This window comes from Babylonia areolata, chromosome 11, assembly GCF_041734735.1.
Source record: "Babylonia areolata isolate BAREFJ2019XMU chromosome 11, ASM4173473v1, whole genome shotgun sequence".
Lineage (NCBI taxonomy): Eukaryota > Metazoa > Mollusca > Gastropoda > Neogastropoda > Buccinidae > Babylonia > Babylonia areolata.
The window spans coordinates 34,231,537-34,252,348 of record NC_134886.1 but is presented as its reverse complement, the minus strand read 5'-3'; the positions used below and the strand labels follow the sequence as shown (position 1 = coordinate 34,252,348).

The 20,812-nt window shown below is 42.2% G+C and overlaps 1 protein-coding gene and 1 non-coding gene across 7 annotated transcripts in view; one reads left to right on the top strand and one right to left on the bottom strand.

Moving 5' to 3' along the window:
- Window positions 1-319: 319 nt before the first annotated feature.
- The window catches only part of LOC143287682 (uncharacterized), a 37,142-nt gene continuing 16,649 nt past the window's right edge, over window positions 320-20,812 (bottom strand). For all 6 annotated transcript variants that reach the window (XM_076595866.1, XM_076595870.1, XM_076595868.1 and 3 more), the window contains 4 exons: window positions 20,422-20,571; window positions 15,643-15,858; window positions 14,771-14,874; window positions 320-8,995 (listed from right to left, as the gene is read on the bottom strand). In XM_076595866.1, coding sequence (XP_076451981.1) covers window positions 8,140-8,995; window positions 14,771-14,874; window positions 15,643-15,858; window positions 20,422-20,571 — 1,326 coding nt within the window. In that variant the 3' untranslated portion in view covers window positions 320-8,139. The remainder of the gene's footprint in view (window positions 8,996-14,770; window positions 14,875-15,642; window positions 15,859-20,421; window positions 20,572-20,812) is intronic.
- Trnar-ucu (transfer RNA arginine (anticodon UCU)) lies at window positions 19,867-19,939 on the top strand. The gene has a single exon. It is a non-coding gene; the product is annotated as a tRNA-Arg (tRNA).

The following is a 20,812-nucleotide window of genomic DNA, read 5'->3' as shown; positions in this document are numbered from 1 at the left end:
ATTCAAATACAAATGATAACCTGTGTTGCTTCCTTGGAGGCTAAAAATACGATGATAAACAGAGACAGTTAGAGAACATCTTTGATGAATGAGGAAGAGGGAAATGGAAGTGGTAAGGAAAGAGACGGAGAGAGAGAGAGAGAGAGAGTGTGTAATCTCTCTCTCACGCACAAACATACGCACGCGCGCACACACACACACACACACACACACTGAGGGCAAAATACAGAGAGGGGACAGAGAGACAGAGACAGTGATAGATTCACAGAATGAAATGCACAGAACACACTTTTCCTCTGGAGTCATGCACAACAACGAATCACTTTATCATATATTTATTTGTGCATAAAGCAGCAAAATCAAAGCAAGCATAGATGGTGCACAGACAGCCTCTATAATGACATCGATTCATGTGTGTGTATGTGTGTGTGTGTGGGGGTGTGCACAAACAGGCGCGTTTGTTTTGATCTATTAAAAAGCTACACACAAAAGGCAAAGACCACATGGCTCTTTTCCTGCTGGTTAAAAATAAGATAATAAAAAGAAAAGAACGAAACCGAAAATGATCCAAGTCATATTTTTGCTCCCTGTGTGAAACGAGCGTTTGTCGAACCGGAAATGTTCTCCGGAAGTGGAGAACTATTCCACCCAAAGCAGCCCACGTCGATCGGCATATCATTATTTTTACGACCTTTATGCAGAAGATCAAAGTGTCAAATTTTCCCATTTCACATTAACAAAACCCCAAAACACTTCCCAGAAGCTGATTTCTGGGGGGTAATATATACATCTATCCAACTGTTAAATTGTTCCTGTATTTTCTGTTACTTTGTTGCTCAAATATTTAAAACAAAAGCAACTGTAGCATGATGAACGATCCCTACAGTGTCCAACTTTTCAGGCAAAATGGAGGTCGAAGAAGGTGTAATTGTTTTTAGCATGCTCGTTCTCGGTATACCAATTCCCTGTCTAAATTATTGTTGTTCAATAAACACTCCGCTGATGTAGTTAGTGTCACTCTGTGTGCCAGGTCAGTCTATAATTCAGTTTTCTTTCCTTTTAACTGCTGACAGGAAAAAGAACATTATGCTGCCTTTAAACAAAAAACCTAATTTAAAAAAAGCGTTTATACCGTGACGCGAAGGCTAATCCAGCAACGAACCACGAATGATCCAAGAAAAACATTGCTGATCCGGAGGCTAAAAGAAATGAAATACTCATTGTTGCCAAATACAGTTTCATCCGGTAGACTAACGTCCTAATGATTGGTTTGTAGGAGAATAAATATAATTGAAATGTGGTGTTCGCATACGTACATTCATATATATACACGTACATGCTATGAAAACCAAATTGGGTTTATCCCATAGACGTACTTTGTTTACACACATAAGCCCCCAAAAGTGAAACAGTATCACAGAAAGCCGTATTTGAAAGAAACGTACACGCTGTAATATACTTTAAAGAAAACAAACCCGAAGACATACAAAGATAAAAACGCGTTAAAGCTACATGACGGAACGTTCATTATGCACTGGATTATGATTATAAGTGAGCAGGACTTCTTCAGCGAGGGAGACAGGCAGACAGCCAGATAGAGAGACGCACATAGAGGGTGAGAGCGAGAGATTACAGGGGGTCGGGAGGGGTGGGTGGGGAGGGGGGAAGGGGGGGAAGGGGGGGAGGGGCGAGGCGGGGCAAATAGACACCACAGTGTTAAAAAGAGATGAAAGAGATGCAGTCTTCCCAAAAGTGCCACACGAGCACAATACATGGGAACGAAGGATGCTACAGATGACACCACCCCAGCAAAGACCAGGTAGAGACATGTAATCAGGGAACCCACTGGAACCCATACACTGATAATATGACCAGTGTCTGAAAACCAATACTGCTACCAGCTGTGTATCAGGTGATACCGTGTGGGGACTCGAGCTCTACCATTTTGTGATTACTCTTATGCTTCCGTGGAGGCTTTTTTTTTTCTTTTTTTTTTTAAATATCGCAGCTGGCTTCTATATAGACTCTGGCGTACATCATAGGAAACTTCGGACCATCTACGTTTAACATCACAAAAGTGAACAGACCTTAACCCCTTTCACTGGTTAAGTTGAGCACTACATTGCTGAAATGCGACCAGATCATAGTTCGGCTGTTCACAAACCTGATGCTCTTAAATTTCGGATGCAGATTTGGCCATATTTCGTACACGTCACATGGGAATCCTAGGTATTATTAGACGCCATTTTTCCATGCGTCTGGCCCGAGTAAGTGTTTACACTCTAAACTGGTAGTGAAAGGGTTAATTAAGTTCGACTTATTAATGGAACCACACAGCCAAGTATCACGCACTTTCAATAATGTTGGTTAAGTCTCATGACAGTGTTCAGTTAAGCACACTCCAAATATACAAGAGTACAATATCGCATACAAGAGCACAATGCCACACATTAGCTGAGGATAAAAACGTCGGTAATAATAAGCAGAATGGGAACAGCAGACAGTACAACTCAAACTGCAGACAGTATAACGCGAACTGCAGACAGTATAACGCGAACTGCAGACAGTTCAACGTGAATTGCATGTTGTACAGTGCTAGCTGCAGACAGTTCAACGCGAACTGCAGACAGTTCAACGTGAATTGCATATTGTACAGTGCTAGCTGCAGACAGTTCAACGCGAACTGCAGACAGTTCAACGTGAATTGCATGTTGTACATCGCTCACTGCAGACAGTCAACTCAAACTGCAGACAATACAACAGTAGCTGCAGACAGTAAAACTCAAACTGCGGACAGTACAACGCGAATTGCAGACAGTTCAACGTGAATTGCATATTGTAGCGCGCTAGCTGCAGACAGTACAACTCAAACTGCAGACAGTACAACTCAAACTGCAGACAGTACATTAGGATTTGCAGAGTTCAGCCCTCAAACACCGATGCTCAGAAAGTTTAAACAAATGGTGTCCTCCTCACTACAGCTCAGGCTGTGAAAATCGAAAAGTGGAACACTTCATCGCTTTTATTTCCATGGCCAGGGACAACTCCACACCAGGCCATGCAGCAGGTCACTTTCTCCGTCACCAACCAAACGATCAAACTGTTATAACAACAATTCCATTGTCTTATAATACATTGTCTATTATCATATATTGTCTAATGATACAAGTTAATGCAATGCATCTTCATTAATGCAGTTGGAAATACAAGTACATTCAAAGCACGCCACACAATCCTTCAACCGATCCAGAAATAAACATGAAAACGGTTAAGCTAGAAGGTTAAAACAAACAAACAAACCAAAAAAAAACAAAAACAAACAAACAAACAAACAAAAAACCACCTTGCACTGAAGGCATACGTAAACATAATAAAATACAGCCAGTTGAGTTACCACGCAATAAAAAAAAAATGTATTCTAGATCAGCATGTACGTTGAAAAAAAAAAAATGCAGAATAAGAACCACTGCTATGAATTTGTCATTTTCATTTCTAACTCTATTCTATTCACACTCTATAAATAAGTTTTTGTTTTGTTTTTGTTTTTAATTAAAAAGAGGAAGAAGGAAAAACGAATCAGACCACCGCTCAAAGAAAAAATATATAAAAAGAATAAAATAAATAAATAAATAAATAACAAGAATGAACAGAAACGCCGGGAATCAATCATTTAGTCTTTGAAGGCCAAGACTCAGCCAATCATAAAATGAAATTTGTAGTGTTTCATGATCGCAGTGCGCTTAGTATCAGACTTCAAACATTGTTCACAAAATACAAAAATCAGAACGGACGTCGATCAAGTTTCAAAACCCAACACAAAGAAACCTCCTACCGAACTATCAGCAGTGAAACTGATATCTCTAAAATGGAAACAGATAACCAGTTCTGTGTCCGCCACAAATGCAGACGGATCCTATAGATAAAAAACCTAGGTTGTTACATGGTCAGAGCTGTAGATATGAATAATTAATACCAAATATATCATATGTACAATTAGCATGCAATTGACACCAAATGAATGCAAAGAGGTCCAAGTAATTAAACTCATCAAGAAAACCCCCCCACAAAAAACAAACAAACGCGACACCAAACACACCTCAAGCCTGGTATGATTTGCAGTCAGTCTGTATGCCACAATTCGATCTTGGTCAGCGATGGTATAACCATGCTTTCTGGTCCATGACAAACCCACACAGAGCATACATCCAGGCCCTGATGGAAAACGACGACATCGGGCACTGGATTTATTGTGGAATCTATCACTGCCTGATGGAAAACGACGACATCGGGGGGGGTGGGGGGGGGACATCTTTGTAGCTTGTGAAATCAAAGTGATGATAAAAATAGTGGATACAAAAACAACAGCAACAGATTTAACAATATCAAAACCGAAATTAAAACAAAACGAGAATACACTATAGAGAACCACAATGGCTCAAAAGCAGTAGTCAGCCACAATGATCACAGTAGCCATCAGACCTTGCAATACGGGTATCAACCACCAAGAACTTAAACCTTCTTTCAGAATGAAGATCAAACATGCATTATTTTAACAGCATAACAATCATTATCAAAACAAAGTGATCAACATCATGTGTATGGCATGCATAGGATATTTTCTCAACTTCAGCTTATCAACAGAATGACGTGGTTGACATACATCTTCTTACATGCGTAAAATGTACAAAGCACTAACAACATTTCTAGCGCATTCTCATTCAATTCGCCGTCTATATTACGCACACATTTATCAGGTCACGTAGTCAGTCACATCCCAAATAGTACTGGCCTGAAAAAAACATTTCCTTCCTCGCTAGCACAGGAATATTGGTTCTCTGGTGGACTCACACAAATTTCACCATGGTCTCTCCCATTACAAAAATCCACTTTCACACGCGTAAAGCTCTTACTATCCCCATGCAAACATAAATTCAAGATAAAAAAATATCAAGTCATATGTTTCATTTTAGCACATTATGCTTTGAGAGACAAACGTTCCTTGGGTTGGTGAAATTATTTGCAGCATTTTAATTAACAGAATGCGGAGCAAAATTATCTTTCTAAACAAAATATATTTGGGGGATGAAGAAAACCAAAACATGTATGAGCCATAAATAAATGAAGTAAAATCGAAACAAATAAAAATAAGAACTGTTCATTATGAAGAAAAGAAAACATCAAAAAACAGAAAAGACAAAAAACATGTTTAACCCATGTCACTGAAAGGTGACCAGATCATGGGTCTGTTATCCGTGAACCTACTGCTCTTTATGTTCGGTGGTGGAATAGGCCATATTTTCTACACACCGCATGGGGAACCCCCAGTTACTCTTAGACACCATATTTTCTGTGTTCACTGCACAAGTGAATTTTGCACTCTAACTTGACTGGCGGTGAAAGGGTTAAGTAACATCTTTGCTTAAAATTACCCTCAAGGATACGAAGTATGCACGCATGCAACATTTCTTTCTGCATACACTCAGACACTAACATAAATACAATGAAATCAATACATCTGAAGACGCGAAAATGCAATGATACATACAAATCTACTAAAATAAACACAAACCATTAATGTTTACACAGGTTTACACATACATATCAACTGCTATCTTACTCATAGAATAAAAATTTAATCTTACAAAAAAGACAATCCACAACAGCTAGTAAGAACAACAGTTTTGAAAAAAAAGGAACAAAAATAGCAACTTACACAATGCAGTCAGCCATGGATAATCACAATTACAAAGTCTCGCAAAATGAAGATAAACTATCCATATCAATATTCACAATAGAAAAATGAAGATACAAAACATGCACAATAACACTGACAGTAGTGACAACAGCAACAACAATAACGATAATGATAAAATAATTATTAAAAAAATAACAACAACAACAATAATGATAATAATAATAATGTATTCTTCTTTTTCTTCTCATTATCATTCTTATTTTTACTGCGATAATACACTAATCATAACAACATATAGAACGAACATTCAGACATCGAAAAAACAAAGCAAATTCTCGTCATCAACATTATCATTCCGGTATGTACAGAACATGTTCAGGTCCAGGTGACTCCTCTGTATTATAACGAAGGTGCCACGAACTTTAGCTTGTATGAAAATAGAAAAAGAGAAACACACATCTGTGCCTCTAAAAAAGAGACAGAAGAGGAAAAAGAATACACGAGTGAGACAGAGACAGAGAAAGTGACAGAGAGAGAGAGAGAGAGAGAGAGAGAGAGAGAGAGAGAGAGAGAGAGAGAGAGAGAGAGAACAAATCAGCTGTGCACAAATGGCTTGTTTTCATCTGCCCCACAAAAAAGTGAAAATATCACAAGCAAGCAATACAAGAGCATGACATTACCTGGATACATAATAAGAACAGCATAAAAAACTGGCAAAAATATTACAACAGAGAGAGAGAGAGAGAGAGAGAGAGAGAGGGAGGGAGAGAGAGAGAGAGTGACAGTGACGATGACAAATCTTATTGGCAAATAGCGTTTGCTTATACAAGTGATGAAGGGAAAATAATAATAAACAGTAGTGGAAAGCAAACCAAAGCGCGTGATTTCTGATGATCCTCATCAGTTTGTCATTGACATGAATCAGTTTCATGCTGGGTGTCACAGGCAAGATTTCCATGGGGTGTGCGAGGAGCCACGTCGGTCACTTTTCTCTTGCCCTGTGGAACTGGACAGCAGCAGTCATAAGGTGATTTTCACGTGCCAACCCCAACAAGGCGCCCGGACCTGACGGCTTGAATATTTTCCTTTTCCCTGATGTAATATAAAAATCCAGGAAGGGTGTACCTTTCCTTTCTTTTTCTTTTCATTTTTATGTTGCTTGTTTATCTATTGACAAACATTTGGATGTGCCTAATCTTTTTTCTGTGTTTTAACTGCTTGAAGCAGATGATAAACTCTTTTGAACTGAATCCAAGTTTTACTGACGGCAATAAAGTTATGCGCACTTTCAAGAAAATATAAAATTGAACAGAAAACGTTCTGACTCATTTCGTGGTGAAAGGTCAGGTTAAATCGCTATTGGACTGAAATGAATCATTTCATGGAATTCAATCTGCAATTTCTGCTCATAATTTATTTCTGTCAAGGTCATCTTTGAAGCACTAGGATTTTCTTGCTACCAATCAGGTCATAACGTTTCTTTTTTTTCTGCAGTCCAGCAGCTGTCAGACGTTGCCCGTTCAGTGCCAGGGAGACATAACTACTGCTGCCGGGCCTCTGCCAGGGTATTTTCAATGAAATTTGGTATATTAAGTTTAATCTTCAGGCTACATGTTTTGTCAAAAGTATGCACACCATATGTCTTGTTTTTCTGAAAGGAAATTGACCGAGCTTAAAACTGGAAATTCTTAGCTGTATGAGTTTACGTTTCTTGATACATAAAACATGTCATTGTCAACAAAATAATTAACAAAACAAACAAGCATGCAAACAAAGAAACCCACCAAATGAAGTCTTGGTATCCAAGATGTTTTAACTGAACCAGCAATCAAAAACTGAGACAGCCATCATCAAAGTATCTAATTACAGCCTCTTCCTCTTCCTCTCCCTCCCCTGGCCACTTCCTTTCTTTGCCTTGCCTTTGTTGTTCTCGCGGTGATCGCCTTTTCCCTTTCCCAAACCCACTCTCTTGACAACGCCCACCTACCCCCCGCTCCCAAGGTTCACACAAAGTTGTTTTTGCTTTCACAAATTTCATTCTCGTGTGACTCGTGATATACCACTGTTGTGCAAATCTCAGAACAACCACTGCCTCTGATACACTGAGGGTCAACATATCCACCTATGCTAGCTTGAAGCTGATCAGTGTTGCCTGTTGCCGTCAGCTGTGTGCCACATCGTTTCAATCGCTGACCGAACGGACAGGCTGTCTACGCTTTCAGCCACATATCATGCACAATTTGGAGTGTGTTCGTGTTTATTCGTGACAGAAATATAGTCTTCTTCTGGGTTTGACAACAGTAATGACGTTATTTCTCTTTCTGGCTAAAAGAAACTTCGGGAAATCACGAGACGGTGACGGCTTAACCTGTTGTGTAGGGAATACAGCTGCAATTACAGTATGACAAGTAAACCCATCATGTAGCAGAGAACAGGGTAATAGACTATTTCCCCATCTCGGCAAAGTAGTCTTCCATGCCATCTCCTCCTTGAACGGTTTCTTTAGAATATCTCAATGATCTGCTTGGCAGGCCATCTGCTTGTTGCCGCCGTGTCCATGCTTGTGTCGATGACATGTTCCCAATGCTGTTCAATTCGTGGGGAGTCCCACTTCTCTCATAGTTCCGTAAGAAAGAGGAAGAGGAAGCATGGGAAAGTCGCGGGGCGCTGTCCAGTATGCACTGTGCTTCGTGTGGTCCGTCACGTTCCTCGTTCCGTTTGCTGTAGCTGAAATCTGTTTTCGGCTCACTTGTGACAGACGTGGGCATACTGAAATGTATGCTTTCTTGGAACACTGGCCGAGGCAGCTCATTTAAGGTCTCCTGTATTCCGTAGGGTATGTTTTGAGATCCACTGCAGTGAGTCCGCTTCATCTGAGTCTCATGACAGTCTGGTTCAGTTTCATCTGCTGATCCTCTGTTCACACTGATTGTTAGTCCAGACATTTGCGGCATCTGTGCAGAAGTAGTGTGGATCCCATTCCTCTGAGTCTCTTCAAGATCTGGTTCGGTTTCATCTGATCCTCCATCCACATTGGGTGATGCAGGCCCCTGCGGCATCTGTGGAGAAGTAGTGTGGATCCTCTTCCTCTGAGTCTCATGAAGATCTGGTTCAGTTTCATCTGATCCTCCAATCACACTGGGTGATTCAGACCCCTGCGGCATCTGTGGGGAAGTAGTGCGAGGGCTGGAAACATCTGGCACGCGACTGTTGTGGCTGTGAGACACTTGAGAAACGAGATGGAGTAACACTTTGACTGGTCCTTCACGGGTAAGCCTTTGTATGAACTGATCCCTGCGACTGAAACAGAACATGTACATTTTTTTTCGAAATTTACTTTTGAGGATTGGAAGAAATTGATACAATGCGTACGAACGAAAAATGTTTATTTTAATGGGTTTTACTCATCTATTGTTGATCCATCTATCCATCCAACCATCTATCTATCTATCGATCTGTCTACCTCTCTCTCTCTCTCTCTCTCTCTCTCCACACACACACACACACACACACACACACACACACATATATATATATATATATATATGTCTATCAATATATCATTGTATGCACCTATCAAGCCTATCTATTTACGCATCATTTTTTCCTACCCCACCATCTGCAGGGTTTCAGAAGTATTACTCCCACGCCGCTCATTTCGAGTCCCCCATTCCTCCATATATAGACACACATAAATCTGTCTGCAGCAGGCTCAGCACCGGACGGGACGACTACGTGGAACTATTGATGTTAAATTGCTAGGAGGACACACAGCAATGAAGAACCTACATGGTTGCCGAGTCACTTCGGCGTGTTCAGTGGTTCCTGTTTGTTACAAACAGATTTAGTTGGCATTTTTATTAAATATAGATTTGAATCGTATATTATTTCTTTTAAACACAAGATTTCTGATGCCAAGAAGGTGGCGTCTAGTGTGTTGCTCAGTCTATTGTATTTGGAAAAGCCTACAGAGACTCTGTTCCGTTTTGAAGAAATTTGGGCAATGCTGGTTTAGAAATAATGCCAATATTTGTTTCATTTGCAAAGCATCGTGCTCTACCTTTCATGCTAGACTTACGGCCGCTTCCTCTCTCTACCTTTTTTTTCTTTGAGGCGATCAATGGTGTGATGACCTTGTACCTGTTCTTTTTGATATTCTTTGACTTTTCTGAGGATTTCCGATTTTCCTAGATGTAGGCCGCTCGTTGGTGTTGCGTTACCAGCAAGTCTGTCAGCTCGCTCATTTCCCTTAACACCTGCATGTCCCGGGCAGTATGACCATGTCAGTCTTTTAATCTGAAAGTTGCAGAGTGGCTTTATGCCACTCTGGGCTTCCCATTCGTTTTCAATTTTCTGTATGAGGTTCATTGAGTCGGTTAGAATCATGGCATGTTGGTTTCCGGGCGTATGGATGGACAATAGCCACTGGAGGGCATGTGTCACACCTTCAACTTCCATCGTTAGGCTGGAGGTTGTGGCTTTGTAGGCAGCATTCTCTTCCCTAATTGTTTTTCCATTTTGTTTCGCAGTGAATCACCAACCGGATTGGTCTTTGGTGACTGAGCCATCTGTGTATATGATGATGTCCTCTTCTTTACTGTTTTCTTCTATGAGTAGCTTCACTTCCGTATCAGTTTTGCCCTCTGGCCATTCCCAACAATGTCTTCCTAGAGTGAGTGAAATGGCTGTGTTGAATAGATGGTTGAGGTTTTCGGGTTTTTTTTTATCCCATTCTTTTGTTTCTTTCAGGTCTTGTAGTCGGCATACTAGCTGGATTGTGTCTTCTGCTTGCCCCATCCATGATCTTCCTCGCCCTAGATGGCTGCCTTTTGGTTCTTTGACTGCATCATGCAGTGGGTTTTGAGGGTTTTCTAATGCTTTGAAGTAGGTCTTGACCTGTTCTAGCTTGTTTCTGGTCTGCACTGAAGGAAGGTCAAGCAGGTATCGCAAAGTTTCTGTGGGCGTGTCTTTTGTTGTTCCAAGGATCAGCCTCATAGCTTCATTTTGAACTCTTTCTAATTTTAGGAGGTTGCTTTGAGATGGTGTTGTTAGCCCAAGTCCGTAGTTGATCACACTGAGGACGAGTGATTGGTATAGCAGGAAGAGGTGGCATTGTTCAATACCTTTGGTTGCCATTGCTTTTAAGACTGAAAGGCCCTTTTTGCATTTGAGAACAGTGTTTTCCGTATGTTTTCTGAAGGTCAGCATCCTGTCGAAGTGTATTCCTAGGTAGCGTAGGCATTCGGTTTTCTAGATCTGAATCCCGTCGAATGACACAGGTGGTGGTGATTTGCTCGTGGTTCTGTTGTTGAGGGTGCACAGCAACGTTTGGGCTTTCGCTGGATTGATGGAAGATCCTGTGTCTTTGCACCATTGAGCAATATTGTTTAGTTGTTTCTGGACGGCTTTAGTTCTTTCCTGAGCATCTTTTGAAGTTTTGAAGACCAGGCCATCATCCGCAAGAGTAAGCACCCGAGCTATTCCATTGTTGTTTAAGTCTGCAAGGCCCTTCGTGTAGACATTGTAGAGGACAGGAGAGAGCGGAGACCCTTGTGGCAGTCCCATGGATAGTTTAGAAGGTGCAGACATCCAACCTCTGAGGCATAGGACGACGGTTCTTTCCTAAAGCGCTGCTGCTATCCATCTTGTCAGTGTCAAACTTACTCCATACCTTAGTAGCAGCTCCATGAGGTGTGCAAACTGGACTTTATTGTAGGCATCTTCAAGGTCGATTGCTACTGCCAGTGTTTCTTCTTTTCTTTGAAATCCTTCATACACCTCATATGCAAAAGCAGCTGCATTTTCCCATGTGGACTTGCCTGTTCTGTAACCACCTTGATTTGAATGGAGAATGTGCCTGTGTTCAAGATCCCTTACAAGTTTCCTGGCTATCATGCGTTCCATGAGCTTTCCAGCAATGTTTTGCATGGTTAGGATCCGGTAGCCACCTACCTGACGATGGTCATTTCCTGGTTTTGGTATGGGTTTTAAGAAGCTGTGTGTCCAGTCCTCCGGCACATGTCCATTGTGGAAACTGTTTTGATATAGATTGAAAAGTTTGCTTCTGTCTTCTTCTGATAGCTCCTTGATGTCCGAGTAGTGTACTTTGTCTGGGCCAGGAGCCGATTCTTTCTTGCATTTAGCTATTGCTTTGTTTAGATCATCTATTGTCAAGTCATCATCGGGTCCAGTCTGCATAAGGGTTTGGTTTAACTCCTCAACATATTTCTTTTTTTCATCTAAGTTTCTTTGATCGCTCTGTTGTATGAAACGTTTGAGCAGGGTGGATTCTTTTTCTTCGTTTGTCTTAAGCTTGGTTCCGTCAGTGTCTAACATGTCTGGGGTTGTTGTTGTGCACGTTTTCCATTCCATGCGACGATAAAATTGCCAGAACTCTGTCAATGTTGTGTCATAACTGAGTGCCTCGCAAATCTGTTTCCACTTGTCATTTTTGGCCTCTTGAGCAATGACTTCAAACTGTTTCGTTTTTTCTTTCATTTTTGTTTCAATCTCTTTATCTGGAGATGGTTTTGTTCTCTCTTTTTGCCAAAGTTTAACAGCCGCATGTTTTTCTATCCAGGCTCTCTCTGTGTTGGTATTCCACCATGGGGGCTGAATAGTTTGCATCCTGTTCGGTGCCGTTCTTTTGTTTCTTCTGCGTCTTAATTTTTTTATGACGGTCGTCTCTTTGGTTTCATACTGAAATGGATCATGCTGTTTCATACAGGGTTTATCTGATAGTTTCTGTAGATTGAAAACTACTGGGAGGTGGTCACTACCTTGGTGTGGAAGCGTCTCTGCATTCATTTCTGCTCTGAATTTTGGAGATGTTAGAGCGATGTCGATCACACTGTCACTGTCCCCTTGTCTTGTTCCAAGGCGAGTTAGGGATGTGGTTGTTAATGGGCTAAGAAGAATTTCCCCTATCATTCCTTCAAGTGCGAGTCCTTGTGGGTTGGTGTTCCGCTGGTCCCATAACTTTGATCTTGCATTAAGGTCTCCACAGATAATGACTGAGTCTCCAAATTCGTTCTCTATTTCCTCTAAAAAGGCCCAATCCTCTTTTGTTGTGCAGGTTCCTGGGTGAACATAGGCATTGAGGAGCACGACGCTTTTGTGAATTCCGTCAGGTTTCTCAAGACGCACCCCCACTAGTTCACATGAGTTGCTACACCATTTCTCTAGATTTATGGTGGAAACTTTGTTTTTTAGGTTTTTGTTCAGTATGATTGCTACTCATTCCTTTGAAAGACTGTGAAATTCTCAAAATGTATTGGTCTGTCTGCACTTGTCCTGGTCTCTTGGAGACATAAAATGTCAAAATCACATGCCAGTCTCTCAATTGTTGAGATTTCATTCTCTCGCTGGAACAATTCCAACTGCCGATTCTAAAGAATTTCTTTGACAGCCGCTCTGCTTTTGTCATTCTGCTACCTAAGCACAATCTTTTCCCACCTCTTTTACCACGCCTGTTTTTGGGTTTTGGGGATCTGAATTTATGTCTCGTGCTATGCAGCTGGTCCCCGAGGTGCACGCGAGACAGGGTTTTGTCAGTATCAGTAGAAAGGTGTTCTATGTGGTGAGGGAAAATATTCGGTCGCCCTGACAGAGCCTCTTATCAGGGAAGGGCAATGGATGTCCATCTGTATGGAGTCCGTCAGCCTGGTGTCGCCCTAGGGCCAGACTGCATACAGTCAGTGACTGTTTAACCCAACAGCCATTCATCCTATTGGTACTGTATGAAAGCCGTGGGATTGCGGATTTTAGTCAGGTTGTCTCCTCTTAGACGGTGGAAGGGTGCATCTGGGTATTGTTGCATAGCAGATTGTATTTTGCGGAAAACTTCAGGTTCTTCCGGGGAGTTTTGAGCCCTCTCAATATATATATATATTTTTTGCTGCCCCATCATCTGCACCATTTCAGTGGCATTTCTCCCATGCCACTCATTTAGATTCCCCCATACAAGGCCACACCCGGGTTCGTCCGTCGCAGTTCCAGCGTCGGCAGTCCACAGGGAACCATCGATGTTAGGTCGCCAGGAGGCCACACACCAGAGGAGACCCTGCACTGCTGCTGAGTCACTTCGGTGGTGTTCAGTGGTGCCTGTTCTGTTTTAACGTACTTAGGACACCACCTACAAAGCCCCCTACTAACGACAATAATGGCTTAGTCGCGGAGCCAGACTGCGTGAGTGTCCCTCCCAGAGTGGAGACCGCCACCACGTCCCTCAAACAACAGCCACCCATGAATCTGCCGACACTGACGACATTGACAGGACTCACCCCAAGTACGGAAGTGGAGGGGTATCGAAACTGAGGTCACCATGAGAGCAGGGCATGAAAGGCCACAGACTTTGAGACTATATTTTTTTTATATTGATGATGATGAAGGAGGAGGAGGATGACGATGATGAAGACGATGTGGCTATGGAGGTCTATTTTGGTTTGGGACTGCGTGACAAGGCTGTACTCTATGCTTCCTGTCATAATGATATCCCGGCGAGAGATACAGATACTTGCAGTGTTGGTTAGGTAATTAGAGCAACACACCCAAAGACGCATCCTTGAAGTGGATGACACTCGACTGTGTGGTCCCAGTCTCCCCATTTAGGCCCACAGCACACTCAACGCTGGGTAGGAGCCGGCCACGGGCAGAAAAACCCACCTCCGCTGGGATTCGAACCCGCGTCCTCCCAGCCGTCAGTCCGTGACGCTAACCACTTCGCCACGGCGGCTGGTGCTCTCTCAATAATTTACTAATAATTCAAAAATTAAACAATAACGCGATGACAAATTATTAATCAATTTCACAGAAAAATCACTTACCTTTGTTCTGAAGCTTGTACACTGTCTGTTACACTGACCAGTGTGATTTTAACACCTGGTAGACTTTTACACTGACTCACTGGGTGGTTTTAACATCCAGTTTTCTGAGTACGACAGACCGCAGGACAATTTGTTTTTGATATTCAGCAAGGTGAATGTCAATGATAATGCAGACCTTCAGAGAAATAGCCCTCAAATATAAGAGTAAATGTCACATAGATAATAAGCAACAGCTATGGGGTTCTCTCACCTTTCTGTGCCACGAGGTTCGGAGATGTTTAAATTCTTGGCCATGCTCTCCAATTCAGCTGTGCTGAGGGCTTGGAGCTCTTTTGTCCATTGACTTTCAGGCATCTGAAAAAAAGATATTGAATTTGTGCACGCGCTGTGTGTGTGTGTGTGTGTGTGTGTGTGTGTGTGTGTGTGTGTGTGTGTGTGTGTTTTGAAAGCTCATCAGTTCATATCTCATTCCATCTGTCTATTTCTGCATTCCACCCCTTCTTCTCTACCCTCTCCTTTTCACGTTACTTCCCAACAATATTGTTCTTATGTTCTAATGTATGTGCATGGTCTTTTGTGTCTGCCTGTCAGATCCACTGATCATAATTTTGCCGAGAAAGAGTGTGACTTGTCCAGAGCAATCACACTTGACAATGCGGTTGGCAATTAAACGAAACAAAAAACGTCGTGATGAAGACAGGGACAGATTGAAAGTTTGATATGTCAATATTCGCATCGTAAAACAATGAAATGCCAATTGATGCAGCGTTCTTAAGATAATATAGCTCATTTTCCAGCACACAATCGACAAACACTCGTTTCTTACGGTGATTAAAAAATTATTATTATTTGGATCGTTAGTGGGAACTACCCATTCCCATTTCATCTCCACCCTACCCTCTATATATCTGACCTAATTTCAAGGCAAAATCGGTGTCAACAGACACATATTTCCGAAGAAAATACAGGCACACACAGGCACATAGATAGCACGGACACAAAGACAACCGAGGCAATGTTCTGTTAAATAGTCACGTTGTGTGTAAACAGACAAGTAAAACAATAAGAAACGCCATTACACTTCATAACCAGCTCACTTTATGTTTCAGTCTGACTGATCACCTTCACAACAACTGTTGTTAGTTTTTCCCTCTGGTCCACGTCCTGCCATGACGGAGACACATTCGCTGCCACGTGGGTGACGTCAACAACGAACACGTGGTCTGGTGATAGGACGTAGCCGTTACGGGGTTCCAGGATCCAGTCATTGGAGATGGGAAAGAACTTCCCACGTGTGATGCATTTCTTGCAACTTAGCATGCTTGGAATGTCATATTTCTAAAAAAAAAAAAAAACATAAACAAAAACAGATCACATACACACACACACACACACACACACACACACACACACATATATATATATATATATATATGTGTGTGTGTGTGTGTGTGTGTGTGTGTGTGTGTGTGTGTGGAGAGAGAGAGAGAGAGAGAGAGAGAGAGAGAGAGAGAGGGAGAGAGAGAGAGAATATTATATTGCATTATTCTTTTTGTCACAACATATTTTTCAGTGTGGAATTTGGACTGCTCTTGCTACAATGAAAGCATCACACTTTTTTTCTGGCTGCTAGTGTATTTGTTTTCCTATTCCTAGTGTATTGAATTTTCCTACAAACATTTGTCAGGGACATCCCGTTTGTTGCTGTGGGTTCTTTTACGTGCGCCAAGCGCATACCGCACACGGAATATAGCTTTATCGCTTCATCCGACAATACTGACGAACCAGTGCACTCAGATTCTCTTGCTTCTTATGCGGACGTAATTCCTCTTTACAAACACGCCACACACACACACACACACACACACACACACACATATATATATATATATATATATACTTAACCACTGAGGTGCCATTCTGGACCTGAGGTCGGTCACTCTACAGGAAGGGGACGAGTGAAGTTCAAAAGTACCCAATCAGTGGCAAAAGTCAGTGTCTAGGAAAACAGTAGTCCCTGCTAATTCAGTAATACGGGTCAGGGGTAAGCTGGAACTGCGAGACTACTACGTCGAGCCTGGCAACAACAGTGATCTTATACCATGTACAGTCCAAAGAGCAGAAACAGACCCAATCCTGGGTCTGCTGAATATCAGTGACACATATTGTTCTGTCAGCAAAGACTAGTTTCTGGCAGTCACCCACAAAGTTCAAGACATTTTACTCGATGACCCATGGATGTGCAACACAGGACCATGGAGCAAAAGAACTATCCAGACACTCTGAAAATGTTTGTTTACATTGTAGAGCCCTCTGATGCATCAAGCAACTCTGGCTTATCAGGTCTGCCCAAGCACCCATGACAGCAAGTGAGGACTCCAAAACTTGACAGTGGAACAGTGCGTACAGCTGGAACAGCTCCTCCTCAGTTATCAAGACCTGTTCGCCAAAAGTGACTTCGATTTCGGCAACTTCACTGCAACTGAACAAGACATCGATACGTGTGATGCGAAACCAATTAAGCAACACATGAGACGCACACCTGCAATATTTACCAGAGAAGGAGAAGCCCATCTGACGATGGTAGATGGAATTTCAGAGGTGGATGGTTAGTTCAAACAAGCTAGTGATGTCAGATGAGGACATACAGGCGGTAGCCCAGGAGCCCATTCCCAAGTCTTCGAAGGATGTGGAAAGGTCCCTTGGATTCGTTAACTATCATCGTATTTTTTGCGAAGGTGAAAGGTATGGACTGACGGAATAACAAGTTGTAATGGGGGAAGAGCAGGAAGCCGTCTAAAAACTGTGAGAGATACTCATGGAACCTCTGATGTTTGCTCAGTGCAACAGAGCCATTCTTTTTAGACACGGATGCTAGTGATGTAGCCAATGGGGCTGTGCTCATTCCAAGTGCACGACGGAGGGCGATAATCTAGTATCTTCCCCAGAGCAGGGAAGATACTGCACCACACTGAAAGAACTCCTAGGCAACATCAGTTTCACCAGACACTTCAAATATCACCTACTTGGTAGGCCTTTCACAGTGAGGACTGACCATTCGAGCCTCACTTGGCTCCTTCGGTTCAAAGATACACATGGGCAGTTGGTGGCATGGACAGAGAAGTTGTCCCAGTAACACATGATCATCCAACACTGATCTGGGGCAAAACATATGAATGTGGATGTCCTATTAAAGTTGTCAATTATACGAGGTGGCCGAGAGTTTGGCCGCCCATCTGGCTGTGGCTCAGGAAGAACTGCTGGAGGCGTCTGCCTCCAATACCCTCCTGCTCTTCCAATGAGATTGTTTATTCGGCTGTAGCCTGTACCAGCCAGCTAGTGAGGACCGTCTGGACGTCTGCTACTCACACACACACACACACACACACACACACACACACACACACACCACAAATTTCCCTGCACCTCCTCTACCCCCTCCTCCACACACTCATTTCTAGTCTATGTATCGCAACTTCCACGGCACACACACACACACACACACACACACACAAACACGCACACACACTCACACACACAGATGAACACTTACTTGTACAAGCACACACACACACGCCCATATCTCCCACCCCCAACCCCACACACATATATACAAAGATATATATATATATAATATATACGTTCCAATATCCTGATGCTCCCACATTGTAGGCATGCATACACTCACATACCTCATCCTCTATCTCACCTCCTCCCTGCACCCCCACCTCCCCCTCACACACACACACACACACACACACACATGCACAGAACTCTCCTGACACTTGTGTACACTTACACTCTCACGCATGCACAAACGCACTCAAAAACACAGGCCCACACATACACACAAACACACATATACACACACGCACAGAGGCTGCCACTGATTGGCCGCAAGAGGGATGGGAAGAGATCTCTGATGCCAAGAACGTGGCGTCTAGTGTGTTGCTCAGTCTATTGTATTTGGAAAAGCCTACAGAGACTCTGTTCCGTTTTGAAGAAATTTGCGCAATGTTGGTTTGGAAATGATGCCGATATTTGTTTGATTTGCAAAGCATCCTGCTCTACCTTTCATGTTAGACTTACGGCCGCTCCCTCTCTCTGCTTTTATTTCTTTGAGGCGATCGATGGTGTGATGGCCTTGTACCTGTTCTTTTTGATATTCTTTGACTTTTCTGAGGATTTCCGATTTTCCTAGATGTAGGCCACTCGTTGGTGTTGCGTTACCAGCAAGTCTGTCAGCTCGCTCATTTCCCTTAACTCCTGCATGTCCCATGTGATTTTTTTTTTATCTGAAAGTTGCGCATTGCCTTATGCCACTCTGGGCTTCCCATTCCGTTTTCAATTTTCTGTATGAGGTCTCAATAGAACTTAATGCTGAGAGAAGAGGTGATAATTTTAGGCCATATTTATACGAGACGAGGGACTCAAGAGTGTCGTGGGTTGTCAGGGAGTCTATTCCACGTCTTTGGAGTCTGAAAAGAAAACTATGTCCGTTGGTCTTAATTCTAAGGGGAGTTATACTGAGACATCGAGCAAAAGCAGCAACATTCTTTGGTCACACGTCTTTAACCAGGAGGCACTGTGACAGAAGCGGGTAACACTACAAAGTGCGAAACAGCTGTTGCTTGGGAGAGCAAAAAAGAGAGAGACAGAGACACTAAAAACACTGAAACTTTTCAATGTCATTAGCTGAATAGCCTTTGTAACATCGGGTACTCAATTACATCCTTCTTGTGAAATAAAAGTACGTAAAACGCGTGTAGAAAATAAAGTAGTAATTCAAGCATCATTTTGCACATTTACACATCGAACTTAAACCAAACACTCACAAAAAAGGTCTTGTCCCAGCTTGACCTTATAATTCTTCAAGTCGTTACTGTTCAGCAAACAACCAACTGGCACAGTAAGAAATTAAACAAGACATAAACGTATCGGAACTACGAGTCTAATATTTCTTATATTGGAATCAAACTAAAATGAGAAAGAGTCTGATTCAAGATACAGAGACAGAGAGAGAAATAGAACGAAAAGTACATGATTCAACTGACTGGCTCATGTTTAAGAAGGGTAAAACCCTTCCTTAAAGCGATATGATGAAAGGGCCTTGTCCAGACGGGATGTAAAATATATTAGATGACAACCTGTTAAGACAATACAGAAGACCATAGCATATTTACATCACTGGTTTCATCAATATCAAAACGTACACACTAAGAATTAAATTCATTTGCTGCCTCAACCAGTGACAAGAATTAAATTCATTTGCTGCCTCAACCAGTGACTCGTGATTTGGTGTTGTGTTTGATGCTGAGATATATCAGTCGTGTATCTGCTGATTAAGTCCCTGTAGCGCAGTGGATAGCGCGCTGGACTTCTTATCCAGAGGTCACGGGTTCGAATCCTGCTGGGGATGATTTTTTAAGTGGAGTGATGGTCTAGAGGTAACGCGTCCGTCCAGGAAGCGAGAGACTCTGAGAGCACTGGTTCGAATCACGGTACAATCACAAATCGTAAAAGAACCCACGGCGACAAAAGGGTTGTCAAAATTATATAGAAAAATTATATTAATAGAAAAATTATATAGAAAAACCCACTTCGATAGGAAAAAGAAATAAAACTGCACGCAGGTAAAAATACAAAAAAATGGGTGGCGCTCTCAGTGTAGCGACGCGCTCTCCCTGGGGAGTGCAGCCCGAATTTCACTCAGAGAAATCTGTTGTGACAAAAAAAAGAGTAATCCAATTCAATATAATTTACACCCATCACGTATGTCAATAAGACCCATGGTTGATGTCTTTGAAGGATTGTTTCTCGATGTGCATCATTGCATTCACACAATAAAAGCTGACAGAGACAGGTGTGGGGACAAATATAAACCTAATGACCATAACCCACCTTCAATTCAGGCAGTAAAGGGTTCCCTTGTACATCCAGGCAGTGACTGAACCCCTCGGACAGTCTGAGACGCATGTACAGCTTAGAATCTGTGAGGTTTTCAAGACGATTGAGGTACTTTTTGTCGTTTCCTGGCTCCACTCCGTACTCCTAACATACAGAAATTGCGTTTTTATAAAAAAAAAGAAAAAGAAAAAAAAAAGAGCAAAATACAGGGAGGCGTTACCAAACTCCTGGTTTATTTAACTGAGTGCTTTTGAATATAATCAATGAATAGAAAAAAAGCTTACTGGAAAGGTCTTTACTCAAAAGAAGTTGGCTTGGACTTGTGTGCCTTTGTCTCACTAAGAGTGTCATTACTTCCTGTACTTTTGTTGTTTTTGTTCTGTTC